Source organism: Rutidosis leptorrhynchoides, chromosome 2 (assembly GCF_046630445.1).
Source record: "Rutidosis leptorrhynchoides isolate AG116_Rl617_1_P2 chromosome 2, CSIRO_AGI_Rlap_v1, whole genome shotgun sequence".
In the NCBI taxonomy this organism is placed as follows: Eukaryota; Viridiplantae; Streptophyta; class Magnoliopsida; order Asterales; family Asteraceae; genus Rutidosis; species Rutidosis leptorrhynchoides.
In genome coordinates, this window is record NC_092334.1 from 632643153 (window position 1) to 632658055 (window position 14903).

General features: G+C 32.0%; 3 protein-coding genes across 4 annotated transcripts; all 3 read left to right on the forward strand.

Moving 5' to 3' along the window:
- Window positions 1-2436: 2436 nt before the first annotated feature.
- On the forward strand, window positions 2437-5153 carry LOC139893645 (F-box/FBD/LRR-repeat protein At1g13570-like). Its single transcript, XM_071876821.1, has 3 exons — window positions 2437-3164; window positions 3259-3417; window positions 4647-5153. The coding sequence occupies exons 1-3, from the start codon at window positions 2451-2453 to the stop codon at window positions 4941-4943; spliced, it is 1170 nt and encodes a 389-aa protein (XP_071732922.1). The 5' UTR covers window positions 2437-2450; the 3' UTR covers window positions 4944-5153.
- An 844-nt stretch (window positions 5154-5997) lies between these two features.
- LOC139894629 (uncharacterized) lies at window positions 5998-11440 on the forward strand. Of its 2 annotated transcripts, XM_071878032.1 has the most exons (12): window positions 5998-6101; window positions 6301-6669; window positions 7094-7332; window positions 7417-7573; window positions 7706-7783; window positions 7880-7954; window positions 8082-8201; window positions 8293-8457; window positions 9267-9792; window positions 10169-10622; window positions 10708-10866; window positions 10955-11440. In XM_071878032.1, exons 2-10 carry the CDS (start codon window positions 6337-6339, stop codon window positions 10180-10182), a joined length of 1707 nt encoding a protein of 568 aa, XP_071734133.1. In that variant the 5' UTR covers window positions 5998-6101; window positions 6301-6336; the 3' UTR covers window positions 10183-10622; window positions 10708-10866; window positions 10955-11440. The 2 variants fall into 2 exon arrangements, with proteins under 2 accessions (XP_071734133.1, XP_071734134.1); XM_071878033.1 differs by lacking the exon at window positions 5998-6101 and having other exon boundaries at window positions 6206-6669.
- LOC139890093 (F-box/FBD/LRR-repeat protein At1g13570-like) lies at window positions 10251-11251 on the forward strand. Its single transcript, XM_071872995.1, has 3 exons — window positions 10251-10622; window positions 10708-10866; window positions 10955-11251. Exons 1-3 carry the CDS (start codon window positions 10251-10253, stop codon window positions 11249-11251), a joined length of 828 nt encoding a protein of 275 aa, XP_071729096.1.
- Window positions 11441-14903: the final 3463 nt, after the last annotated feature.

A 14903-nucleotide genomic window follows, 5' to 3' on the forward strand; every position in this document is an offset into this window, starting at 1 on the left:
ATGCCAAAATATATTATAAAACTTACATATTGTAGTACGATTCATAATATTAAAACATATATTACCTTTACAATTTGCCATTAAAGTTTTGAAGGTCTCTCTTTATAACTTCATATGTGACAATAAGTAATTACATAGTAATCGGAGTACATAAAAAAAACTTCTAAATATAAACATGAACCGTCACGTATTTACTACACCACACAATATAAAACTTATGAATAGAATAAAATTGAAGGTTCTTAACATTGAATAACAATTGATATGAAATTAACTATTACAATAAAGATATGTAACACCACCAAAAGTAATAAACATTATAAACTTTTCAATAATTGTTATTTTTTTATTTTCATTAATTAAATTTAATTATAAACATTCATTCATAATAAGTAAAATTTATATCTCATAAATTATATGATTAGTTACAATCTTTTCATTTTCCTTATCATAATTTTGTAAAATTAAGCTATGACACAAATAAAAACAATAGTTTCAAACTTTTCATTTTTCATATTTATATTGATAGATATCGTTACACACACACACACACACATACACACACACACACACATACATATACACACACACACACACACACACACATATATATATATATATATATATATATATATATATATATATATATATATATATATATATATATATATATATATATATATATATATATATATATATATATATATATATATATATAATTTATGGAAATTAATCAAATAAACATGATCTATACATTTACATGAATAAAAAACATTACACCTATTATAATCATACTTATATAAATTATAATTAAAATGTAATAATAATAAAAATAATTATTATTATCATTAATCATATTCATAATTATAATTATGAATTATAGTCATAATAATATCCTTTTATATATATATATATATATATATATATATATATATATATATATATATATATATATAAATTAATTAAATAAATATTATCTATATATTTACATATATAAAAAACGTTACACCTATAATAAATATAGTTATATGAATTATAACTAAAATGTAATAGTAATAAAAATAATAATCGTAATCATATTCATTATTATAATTAAGAATTATAATCATAGTCCTAATTATTAATCATATATGTTATACAAATATACAATATTAGAATCATAATATCATAATATTAACATTTAAAAGATAATCTTCGAACAAATCGATCCCACATAGAGTCAACCACATTTCTTGCCTTGTCCGCGGTTTACAATATTTTGAAATTGGTATTTCTTCGATATCTACAAAAACAAACAAACATATTATATATATATATATATATATATATATATATATATATATATATATATATATATATATATATATATATATATATATATATATACACTATAACTACTATATAATAATCTATATATCATTTATTCTTCTTTCCATCCTAAAAAAATTGAGAATACAATATTACTAATATAGTGCGCTCTTTTGTATGATTGATATGGGAAAATGAAATGGAGATTACATATTTATAAACTAAAAAAATAACTTACGTTACTTAGAAGATAAAATGTTTATATATTTATTGATTATTAATTACTTAAAAAAATTTATGACCTTTTATATATATAGATATAGATATAGATGTGATTGTCCCATGCAAGCAATACATCTTTATTGCCGATACACATGTTTTTGCAACAATCTTTATTCACTTTTTCAACAAGGCATTTATGTCTCTTGCTTTACCCAAGCTACCTATTCAGATTTTTATTCGATTTTCAATATATTCTTCTTAATTACTATATGTTGATAATTTTCTAAAACAAAATTTATACTCGTCGATACATATACCCTCTCTATCTCTATATAATACGCTTGTAAAACCCTGACTGCTCGCTATCTCTATCATAAAATTCACAATCGATCATCAAAGTTATCATTTCATTTCACACTATCATTTCATTGACTTTAGGGTTTTCGTTTGCTAAATTTTACTCTGATATTAACTTGAAAAATCAGTCAGTCACAGAATAAGGAAGGTATCTTCAAGTTTATGTTTTGTTTAAATGCATGTTATCATATATATACTCACGATTATGAGTTGTGAATCTGTAATTTTTTGTTTTTCTTATGTTAATTTGCTACAGATATATAGCACAAATATTTCGATGATTATGCCAAGCTTAATGCTCTTTAGTGGTCAATATATATTATTGAGTGTTATTGTTGTTTTAATTGTAGTTGTAATAGTGTTTTAGTTCTTCTTTTTGTTATACTTGATTGATACTGGTTTATTATGGTGTATATGTAATAATGTAATAATTGATTTACTATTCTGCTGGCTTATACTTTGATTCTTATATCTCAACTTTGTCTTATGTTTATTAGAATATGGAATTGGCTCCCGGGACACATGAAGCATCTAAAGTTGTGTTGGAGGATGGTATCAACAGCATGCCGGATAATGTGGTTACTAATATTCTTGATCGTTTGCCCACTCAATATGCAGTAAGGACCGCTATCTTGTCAAGGAAATGGAGGTTTAAATGGACCATGCTCACTCACCTCGTGTTTGACTTTTTATTTTTTAAGTATTTGGTGGGACTAGGAATTGTGAATTGGTATGATGTGAGGAATATAATAAGTAGACTTCTTCTTCATCTTAAAGGTCCCATAACAAAATTTGTTCTTTATATACCACATGGCAAGGTATTCGATGTTGAGGATATAAATGATTGGATCATGTTCCTGTCAAGAAATGGAGTGAAAGAGTTTACTCTTGACAATATGCATGTAACACCTCTTAAGTTATCTACCCATATTTTCTCTTGTGTGGAGTTGGAACGTTTGGCGCTTGATAACTGTTGTCTCCGTTCTCCACCCACCTTTTGTGGTTTACCAAATCTTTTGCGTTTGGAGCTATATCAGGTAGTATTTGAAAGCACAAGTCTTGGAGAAATTATCACTCGAAGTCCTTCAATTAAGATTCTGAAATTCATGCAAGGAGAAATTTCACTAGTTGATATTGCTAAACTAAAAAATCTTAAAGAATTGGTCATGCCATTGTATTTGCTTGACCATAGAGCAATCACAAGTTCTTTAATTGTTGACCTTGTGAGCTGTCTTCCAAATCTTCAACTGCTCTCTTTGAATTTCCTAGACTACCAGGTAAGGCTTATTAATTAGTTGGGTCTTTAAAATCATATTTTTTTTACAGTAAATTGCATAGATGCCTTCTAATCTACAACTTTTCTTATTATAGTTCTTAGGAGATTTAGTTGGTACAGAGCGGGTCCCTGCCTCCTTTCCCTGCCTCGAGAGTCTTACATTAAGCCACATTGATTTTAGCTGTAAGACTAACCTGATGTTTGCTTTTGAGTTGATTGGGTGTTCTCCCAAACTGCAGACCCTTTGGATCTCAGTAAGTGAACATATATGTACCGTATACTTATCGATTTGCTTCATAGGTATACCTGGCAATTGGGTTGGGTTGGGTCGGGTTTGGGTCGGGTCGAAAACGGGTCTGGGTTTAAATAAGTCCGGGTCGAAACGGGTCTGAAATTTTCAACGGGTCGGGTCAAAAGCGGGTCGGGTCGAGACCCTTTTTATACGGGTCATCCCCTAAAGGTAACTTAACAAAATAATCCCATACACGAGAACGCTTTTTGCCCGTTGTAGAAGAACTAGCATCTTCTTCATTCTCTAAAACATCCACGGGTTCTTGTTGAACATTCTCTTCTGACATACTCATTCCAAATCAACTATTTTTCAACAATCTGTAATAGATTAAAATATAAAAATAAGAGCTCATAAACAACGGTTATACCAAAATAGGGGTGCTGCAATGACTGTACACATAAGTAGTCACCTAAATTCGAATAGTAACTCGTAACGCATGAACAAACACAAAAAACTAACAACAGCAGCTACTAAAACTAATAACAATACATTAAATTAAACAAAGTAACACAAATATGTGCCTTGTTAGGTCACCAAATAGAAATGCAATTAAGTTTAACATACACTATTGCAAAAGGATGAAAGTCATCAAACTAACTACTGCAGCTTCACACAAAATTGGTTAAACATGAGCAAAATTAGGAGAAAATTAGGAGAAAATGTACCTGACTTCGTCAAATATATGAGTAGAAAAACCGTCGATTGTGGTCTTCAACAAAGTCCAAAAAAAAACGAATTGCAAAACGACGATTCAGAAGTTGCGATGGATACAGATCTGGAATCACAACTTTCAATTTGAAGATTCGGGCATGGAAATATACATCTGATTACGCGATTTAGGGTTTATGACGAGAGAAGATATTGGCGATTTGGGATTTAGGGTTCATGACGAGTTTACCTTTCTGATATTTGACGAGTTTGTGTTTGATCTGGAATTCTGGATTTATGAAGATTTGAATTTGCATTAGTATAGACCAGGTTGGACCCGAATTTAAAACCCATTGGACCCCCGTAATTTTTTTTGCCAGATTTTATAATCTTTTTGGACCCTATATATTTACATTCTCTGATATTTTGAGGCCCATTGGACCCGAATTTTTAAACCCAACAGACCCAGTTTTTATGTTTTGGGTTTAGTTTGCCAAGTATATCATAGGTGTGTTTCTAAATAATACTATTTATTTTTGGTAGGCTAAACACAATGATGCTGTCCCACCACCTGCAATTTTTTTGTCGGAGTTAAACTCTATCCAATTGGGGCTGGCACAACTACGAAAAGTGTCGTTGCTATCTTTTCGAGGTTCAGAGAATGAAATATTGCTGATAAAGACATTACTTGGAGGTTCACCCTCGCTAAAAATAATTGATATTTATCCCGTGTCATCTGAAGTGTTTAATGGTGACAGTGGAAGGTTGATGGTTGCTACAAAGTTGTTAAAATTCAATCGAGCCTCACCCAGTGCCCAAGTAGGAATCTACTGGTCTTAGTATTCAGCACTTGTGTTCTAAATCCCCTATATGGTTTGTGTGAAATTGGTTAGCCGTATTGTTTTAAAATGGCTTTACTATAATTAGAGATGTGATGTGATGTGATGTGATGATCAGTAGTCACCAAGTGGATGGTATTTTGGCATTTGGAGTCACCTCTCAATGCAGTCATGCCACTAGTACGTGTTTATTGCTATTTTATGGTTGTGATATACGCATTTATTTATCTAAATATGGTTTACCTTCTATATCTTAACATTCCTAAACTTTATTTTCGTTGATGTGGCAATAAATGTTATGTTATGATTATGCGACTCGTTACTGTATTGCGTTATGTACCCGAAACGAGGACATTTTCTTGTTGTGATATCAAAAAATGAACTTGTTGAAGTTTCATACATGACCAAAAGGCAACAAAAACTCTAATACCCTTTCCCTTCTAACCAAACGGCTGAGTTATACTCGAAATCTAGATAAAGAACAATACAAAATGCATATATAAAATATTTACTTAAATTGAGACATGACTCCGGACTATCTTTGAAGCAGGTGATTGTTTATGATTTGTTGGTTCGCAAAACAGTGTCCTGAAATTGATCGGTTCACAAAGCGTGCAATCACCTTGTGATTAGTGGGTTCACAAAGCGGGTTCGAATACTCATATTAATACAAAATTCTAAAGATATTTCATATACTTTTCGACACATTGATTTCACTTATTCCTTTCTCATTTTTTTTTCCGACAGTCTAAATTATTCAATTATTCTAGATTAATTTGCAATAATTGAAAGTTTGATAGTTTTTTTTTTTTTTTTGAAAGTTTGAAAGTTTGCAATAATTGAAAGTTTGCAATAATTGAAAGTTTGATAGTTGAGGGGGGTTGGAGGTCATTTATGAAAAGATAAGCAAACACTCATCCAATACCATTACGTCACTTGCAAAAACACATCTACTTAAAAAGTCAAATAGCAACTAACACAAGACTTCAACAAACTACATATTTGAAATTAAAAGGGCTTTCTTTTAATAATTTGTTTTTTTTCTTCAAATTACTATCTAAACAAGATAACTTATATTCCTCCCATATTCCGTGATCAGTTGTATACAAATCTGTTAATCAAATTCTCCCCATCTTAAGGGGTCCAAATCGCAATAAAGGTTCGATCTTTCAGTTATTCATTATAGAGATCAAATATGTATTCAAACATCAGTCGTAGTAAATACCCATGAATTATTGCTTAGAATTCTTTTTGAGATTCAATTATCTTGCAATTTTGAGTTACAATTTTGGTAAATTTTATCTTATGATTTTGAATAATGAAGTATATATAAGTGGTGTTATCTGGTTGCACTCCAGGTGTTTGATTAATTGCCAAAGTGAAGATATTATAGAATGAGAAGCAGGTCAAAAAAGATTCCGGGTAGTACATCAAAGGAATCCGGTAATGGTGTGTTGAAATCTGGGAACGTAGTAGACGAGACGAATATTAAGAATGTAGTGACTGCAAAGAGATCAGGTTATGTCGTTTTGGCTTTGTTTATTTTGATCACACAAGGGATATGGGCAGTTTATCATTACCAGTTTGAGATTTTGCCCGAACCTCTTACGGTCGAGCGAGTCGGTAAACGAGGGTTTTCAGAAGAGGCGGCAATGAAGCATGTTGTCGAGTTGACTCAGTTGGGTCCTCATCCTGTTGGTTCTGATGCTTTGGAGCTAGGATTGCAGGTATTATAAATTGTAACTTATGTTCAAGTATCTGGATATACTCACATATACTTATATGAGATGTATTCATTTGAATCCTCAAATTTGATTGAAATCCAAGGGACTAATCAGAGCGCGACAATCAAATGTGGTAAACGTGGGAGGTTAACATGTGATTGACTTCTTTTTTCTTATTATTATTTATTTATTTATTTTTTTTTTTAAAATTTAGCCCGGTTTAGGGTTTAGGGTTTAGGGTTTAGGGTTCAGGGTTCAGGGTTCATGGAAGTGATTGTCGCGCTCTGATTGGTCTCTTGGATTTCAAGCAAATTTAAAGATTGAAATGAATATTTCACATACTCATATACCTTATATTTTGATGATTTAGTGAATACATTAATCTGTGTACTTAATTTGTTTGTTTATGTGCTTGTTGTTTGTGCAGTATGTATTAGAAGCTGCCGAGAAAATCGCAAAGACGGTTCACTGGGAAGTTGATGTTGAAGTGGACCTTTTTCAAGCAAGCTCCGGTGCTAATATTTTGGTTAGTGGACTTTTTAACGGGAAAACGCTTGTTTATTCAGATCTCAAACACGTAGTTGTAAGAATTTCGCCTAAGTACGATTCTGAAGCTGTAGATAGTGCTATTCTGGTCTCTTCTCACATAGATACCGTCTTCTCAGGGTAAAAATATCATCCATTTTTCTTTTATTTTTTACTTATTTTTCTTTGTATTGAAAAAGATAATGAAGGTTTATGTTGATGAAGGGAAGGAGCAGGTGACTGCAGTTCTTGTGTAGCTGTTATGCTTGAGCTTGCTCGAGGAATCTCCCATTGGGCCCACGGTTTCAAGAATTCGGTTATTTTCTTGTTTAATACTGGGGAGGAAGAAGGCTTAAATGGTGCACATAGCTTTATAACTCAGGTATGAACCTTTGCTTGATCAGTAATGTGTCTTTTATAGAAATTTTTTAAGCCCTAATTATAAACAGAAACAGAATGATTTATTAATGCATAAGTTTTAATTTAAATTTCTTTATTTCTTTTTGTATTGTAGCATCCATGGAGTAGTTCCATACGCATGGCTATTGACTTGGAGGCCATGGGCATTGGAGGAGCATCTGCTATATTTCAGGTTAACACATCTCTAATTAATGCAATTAAACCGAAAAACTAAACGTGCTTCATTAGATTTAAATAAATTTCTGTCCTAACAAGTTTGTTTTTACAGGCTGGTCCTCATGCATGGCCTATTGAAAACTTCGCATTGGTAGCCAAATACCCATCTGGTCAAATTCTTGCTCAGGTATGTATTCTTTCATTTCTTTATTTTCATCAAATATATTAAACCTTTTCGTGTTAAAAATAAATATTTTTAAACATATCATATATAACTTTGGATTTTTAAGTTTAAAATTTGTTTAGTGGTGCAGGATCTTTTTACATCTGGTGTGATTAAATCTGCTACTGATTTTCAAGTGTACAAAGAGGTTGCTGGTCTTTCTGGCCTCGACTTTGCTTACGCGGATAATACCGCCGTGTATCACACAAAGGTATATATAAAAGTTTGTGATGACATGGCACTTTCGTTCTGACCATTATAAACGAGTTCTTATGAAAGCGAGATCTTATACTCATGTGCAGAACGATAAGTTGAAGCTTTTAAAACCGGGTTCACTTCAACATCTTGGAGAAAACATGCTTGCTTTTCTGCTTCATACTGCATCGTCATCTGAACTTTCTAAAGGAAAAGTAATGGCAGTTAATGATAAAAGTGATGGTGATGCAGCCATATATTTTGACATTTTGGTATGTTTACCTTTTTATGCTTTTAGTGGATATGTTTTTATGGTTTAATGATTAGAAAACATGACGTATTACGACTCCCACCACTTCAAATGAGACTAACACTTTGACTTTTGAAATTAAATAGATGGAAAATTGTGTAGAATGGTAACCAAGAAAGTTTTAAGTATTGTTTGTTGGGTGACACATTTTTTGTGAAACTATTCAACAGGTAACAATTTACAGGAAAATAAATAAACATTTGATATATGGTAATCTAAAATTACCAGTTCACCTTGACCATGTTGACATATTCTGATGTGGAGCTGATGTCATAATAAATTTTGGTCTTGACTTCGGAGGGAGTAATCTGCAATTCGAGGATTAATTAGTTTGGACTTTTTATACGTTAAATAATAAATTTCAAAAATATATTTGTAGATATTGAAGAAATCCATAAACATACACATAAACTTTAGCAGAATTGTCTAACAACATAATGATAATCCTTCGTTTATTCAAAAACTCTATTTTTCTAGTTGACAAAATTGTCTTTAACATCAAGATAATCGTTCACTTTGATTTTGACCAAAAAATCTGATTTTGACCCATTAACTGATGCTGACCAATTGGTTAAACGGATTTTGGAAAATCGGATCGGTCTGTTCTTAAAAGGAGTAATCGGGGATTAATCGTGAATAATTGGAGGTGTTTTACAACAGTGGCCATAAGTGTTGCAAAAAAAGTTAATTAATCTCGCATAGGGAGTACCTTTAGTTATTTTTTAACATGATTACATGCTTCTGATATAATCATTCGATTTGACAATTCAGGGAACGTATATGGTTGTATTCCGTCAACGTTTAGCCAACATGCTCTACAATTCAGTCATAATGCAATCTATTATGATATGGGCTACATCAGTTGTAATGGGCGGGTCACCCGCCACATCATCTTTAGCCTTATCATTCTTAAGCATCCTACTAATGTGGATATGTTCATTAAGTTTCTCAATCGCCGTTGCATTCATTCTACCACTTATATCTTCATCACCGGTTCCCTTTATTTCAAGCCCGTGGCTCGTTGTTGGTTTATTTGCTTCCCCTGCATTCCTTGGGGCTTTGACTGGTCAACATATCGGTTATCTTGTACTAAAACGTTACATATCACGTGTATTTTCCAAAAGAATGGAGACACTGTCTCCTGCGGTTCAAGCCAACTGGGCCAAATTGGAATCTGAAAGATCGCTTTATAAAAGCGGGTTGTTGCAATGGCTTATTCTTCTTGTGTTGGGACATTATTATAAAGTTGGATCTTCTTATTTAGCCCTTGTGTGGCTTGTTTCGCCAGCTTTTGCTTGTAAGTTTACTTTCTCAAAAAATAATAATCCCTATGTATCAAAATAAATGTCCCATTTGACTTTTTTGACTTTTGAAAGTCTTTCTTTCTCAACTCTGACTTGCTATTATTTTTTTGTGTTATATATTTTGATGAAATATATATAAATGAACCGGGCTTTAAACATGTTTCATTGATATAATTTTCATCAATTTTTTATAACAAAAACAAAAATATTAAAGTCAAAGTTGAAAAGAAAGACTTCAAAAGTCAAAATAAGACAGTTATTTTGGGACGGATGGAGTACTTGTAGTTGGTCTATGTTGGATTTTGAGTGATAATTCTTCATCTTAAAGGTCCCATAACAAAATTTGTTCTATATATACCATTTGGCAAGGTATGCGATGTTGAGGATATAAATGATTGGATCATGTTCCTGTCAAGAAATGGAGTAAAAGAGTTTAGTCTTAGAAATATGCATGAAACAACTCTTATCTACCCATATTTTCTCTTGTGTGGAGTTGGAACGTTTGGCGCTTGATAACTGTTGTCTCCGTTCTCCACCCACCTTTTGTGGTTTACCAAATCTTTTGCGTTTGGAACTGTATCGGGTAGTATATGAAAACATAAGTCTTGGAGAAATTATCACTCGAAGTCCTTCACTTGAGATTCTGAAATTCAGGCAAGGAGAAATTACACTAGTTGATATTGCTAAACTAAAAAATCTTAAAGAATTGGTCATGCCATTGTATTTGCTTGACCATAGTGCAATCACAAGTTCTTTAATTGTTGACCTTGGGACTTGTCTTCCAAATCTTCAAATGCTCTCTTTGGATTTCCTAGACTACCAGGTAAGGCTTATTACTTGGGTCTTTGAAATCATATTTATAGTAAATTGCATTGATGCCTTCTAATCTACAACTTTTCTTGTTATAGTTCTTAGGAGATTTAGTTGGTACAGAGCGGGTCCCTGCCTCCTTTCCCTGCCTTGAGAGTCTTGCATTATACCAAATTGATTTTAGCTGTAAGACTAAGCTGATGTTTGCTTTTGAGTTTATTCGGTATTCTCCCAAACTGCAGACCCTTCGGATCTCAGTAAGTGAACATATATGTATCGTATACTTATCGATTTGCTTCATAGGTGTGTTTTTAAATAATACTCCGTACTATTTATTTTTGGTAGGCTAAATACAATGATGCTGTCCCACATTCTGCAAATTTTTTGTCAGAGTTAAACTCCATCCAATTGGGGCTGCCACAACTACGAATAGTGATGTTGCTAAATTTTCGAGGTTCAGAGGAAGAAATATTGCCGATAAAGAAATTACTTGCAGGTTCACCCTCGTTAAAGAAAATTAATATTTATCCCTTGTCATCCAAAGTTTTTGGTAGTGACAATGGAAAGTTGATGGTTGCTACAAAGTTGTTAAAATTCCATCGAGCCTCACCTAGTGCCGAAGTAGAAATTAATTGGTTTTAAAGAAAATTAGTATTCTGCGACGTGTGTTCTATGCATTTGGAGTCACCCCTCAATGCAGTCATGCCACTAGTACATGTTTATTGCTATTCTGTGGTTGTGATATACGCATTTATTTATCTAAATATGGTTTACCTTCTATATCTTAACATTCCTAAACTTTATTTTCGTTGATGTTGCAATATATGTTATGATTTTGTGACTCGTTACTGTATCACGTTATATATCCGAAAGGAAGACATTTTCTTGTTGTGATATCAAATAATGAACTTGCTAAAGTTGCATACATGACTAAAAGGCAACAAAAACTCTAATACCCTTTCCCTTCTAACCACCAAACGGTTGAGTTATATATACTCGAAATCTGGATAAAGAACAATACAAAATGCATATAAAATATATACTTAAATTGAGACATGACTCTGGGCTACCCTTAAAGCGGGTAATTGTTTAGGATTGGTTGGTTCGCAAAATAGGTGGTTGTCCTGATTCCTAAATTTGGTCGGTTCGCAAAGCGTGCACTCACCTTGTGATTAGTGGGTTCACAAAGCGCGTTCGAATACTCATATCAATACAAAATTCTATAAATATTTCATATACTTTGCGACACGTTGATTTCACTTATTCAGTCTAAATTATTCAATTATTCTAGATTATTTTGCAATAATTGAAAGTTTGATAGTTGTTGAGGGGGTTGGAGGTTATTTATAAAAAGATAAGCAAACACTCATCCAATACTATTTTTTTTTAACGGCGATTTTTTTTGTCATCAGTAGATAATTTATTTCAACGACCCTCATCATTTGCACGTATCTCACATGTTCGGGCGGAAACTCAAACCCGATCGACGGTACCCGTGAACACATCCATTCGGGCAGTGTTCCTGGATAGAGGTCCGTGAACGAATCCGGTAAAACCTCCATATAAGGTCAATATATATCACCATTATTGGTGTTCAATTGTTTTAAAGAAATGTCATCCCTAAAGATCAAACACATGACCTCTCCCTATCCCATGACACAAAGTACATAGAGAGAATCATTGAGCCATGCCCGCAAGTTCACTCATCCAATACTATTACGTCACATGCAAAAACACATCTACTTAAAAAGTCAAATAGCAACAAACACAAGACTTCAACAAACTACACATATACTGGTATGTATTTAGCCAAATAAAAAGGGCTTTCTTTTAATATTTTGTTTTTCCAAATTACTATCCAAACAAGATAACTTAAATCTGTTCTATACAAATTTGTTATTCAAATTCGCCCCATCTTAAGGGATCCAAATCGCAATAAAGGTTCGATCTTTCAGTTTTTTATTATACTCTCATGATCAAATATGTATTCAAACATCAGTCGTAGTAAATACCCATGAATTATTGGCTACAATTCTTTTGAGATTCAATAATCTTGCAATTTTGAGTTACAATTTTGGTAAATTTTATCTTATGATTTTGAATTATGATGTATATATGAGTGGTGTTATCTGGATGCATTCCAGGTGTTTGATTCATTGCCAAAGAGATATTATAGAATGAGAAGCAGGTCAAAAAAGATTCCGGGCACATCATGTTTGAAATTTAGTGTAATTGAGAGATTTAGTCTACATTTGTTAATGAGTTAGGAGGTACGGAGTGTACACTCATGTGATAGATTACCTTGACCCAAGTGGTTTTTCTTTAGTCACTTAATGGCTTAGTTAGCTCAAAATTTGACTAAGTGTTTTCGTATTTAGTCTTCTTAGTAAGCACGAAATGTTTTCGTGCTAGGTCTTGTTATATCTCTGGGTTGTTAGTAATGCTTTCGTGTCTGAAACGGTAATGACTCCGGATTGATCTTTGAATCGTGTGAACACTTTCCTAATTGAATATTTCGACCCACGGGTTGCACGAAATCAATTGGGATAAGACAAAGATGAATTGATGTCTTGGCTAAAGAAATCAACTCCACAATTGCAGAGAATATAGTTCTATTTGTTTATGTTGAAAGTGTGCTAGAAAAGATTAAAAATTGGAACCTTTTTCAAATATACAAAGTGTGTATTTATAACGGGTCAAAAGATTTGATGAAAAGTCACAACCTTTGATTCATACCCACTAGTGACTTGGAAGTTAATATTCATGTATTTAGACTTAAAATGGTCTAAAAACATGTAAAAACCACAGTTAAATGCCCTGGAACAACCCCAAAATGTTTGGGGTTCAAATGTGCCTTTTGTAGTTACCCGAACTTTTCCATGTTTATATATATTAATTGAGATTGATATTTACATGATTAAATGTTTCCAACATGTTAAGCAATCAAACTTGTTAAGACTTGATTAATTGAAATATGTTTCATATAGACAATTGACCACCCAAGTTGACCGGTGATTCACGAACGTTAAAACTTGTAAAAACTATATGATGACATATATATGGATATATATATATATATATAGTTAACATGATACTATGATAAGTAAACATATCATTAAGTATATTAACAATGAACTACATATGTAAAAACAAGACTACTAACTTAATGATTTTTAAACGAGACATATATGTAACGATTATCGTTGTAAAGACATTTAATGTATATATATATATATATCATATTAAGAGATATTCATACATGATAATATCATGATAATATAATAATTTAAAATCTCATTTGATATTATAAACATTGGGTTAACAACATTTAACAAGATCGTTAACCTAAAGGTTTCAAAACAACACTTACATGTAACGACTAACGATGACTTAACGACTCAGTTAAAATGTATATACATGTAGTGTTTTAATATGTATTTATACACTTTTGAAAGACTTCAATACACTTATCAAAATACTTCTACTTAACAAAAATGCTTACAATTACATCCTCGTTCAGTTTCATCAACAATTCTACTCGTATGCACCCGTATCCGTACTCGTACAATACACAGCTTTTAGATGTATGTACTATTGGTATATACACTCCAATGATCAGCTCTTAGCAGCCCATGTGAGTCACCTAACACATGTGGGAACCATCATTTGGCAACTAGCATGAAATATCTCATAAAATTACAAAAATATGAGTAATCATTCATGACTTATTTACATGAAAACAAAATTACATATCCTTTATATCTAATCCATACACCAACGACCAAAAACACCTACAAACACTTTCATTCTTCAATTTTCTTCATCTAATTGATCTCTCTCAAGTTCTATCTTCAAGTTCTAAGTGTTCTTCATAAATTCTACAAGTTCTAGTTACATAAAATCAAGAATACTTTCAAGTTTGCTAGCTCACTTCCAATCTTGTAAGGTGATCATCCAACCTCAAGAAATCTTTGTTTCTTACAGTAGGTTATCATTCTAATACAAGGTAATAATCATATTCAAACTTTGGTTCAATTTCTATAACTATAACAATCTTATTTCAAGTGATGATCTTACTTAAACTTGTTTTCGTGTCATGATTCTGCTTCAAGAACTTCGAGCCATCCAAGGATCCGTTGAAGCTAGATCCATTTTTCTCTTTTCCAGTAGGTTTATCCAAGGAACTTAAGGTAGTAATGATGTTCATAACATCATTCGATTCATACATATAAAGCTATCTTATTCGAAGGTTTAAACTTGTAATCACTAGAACATAGTTTAGTTAATTCTAAAC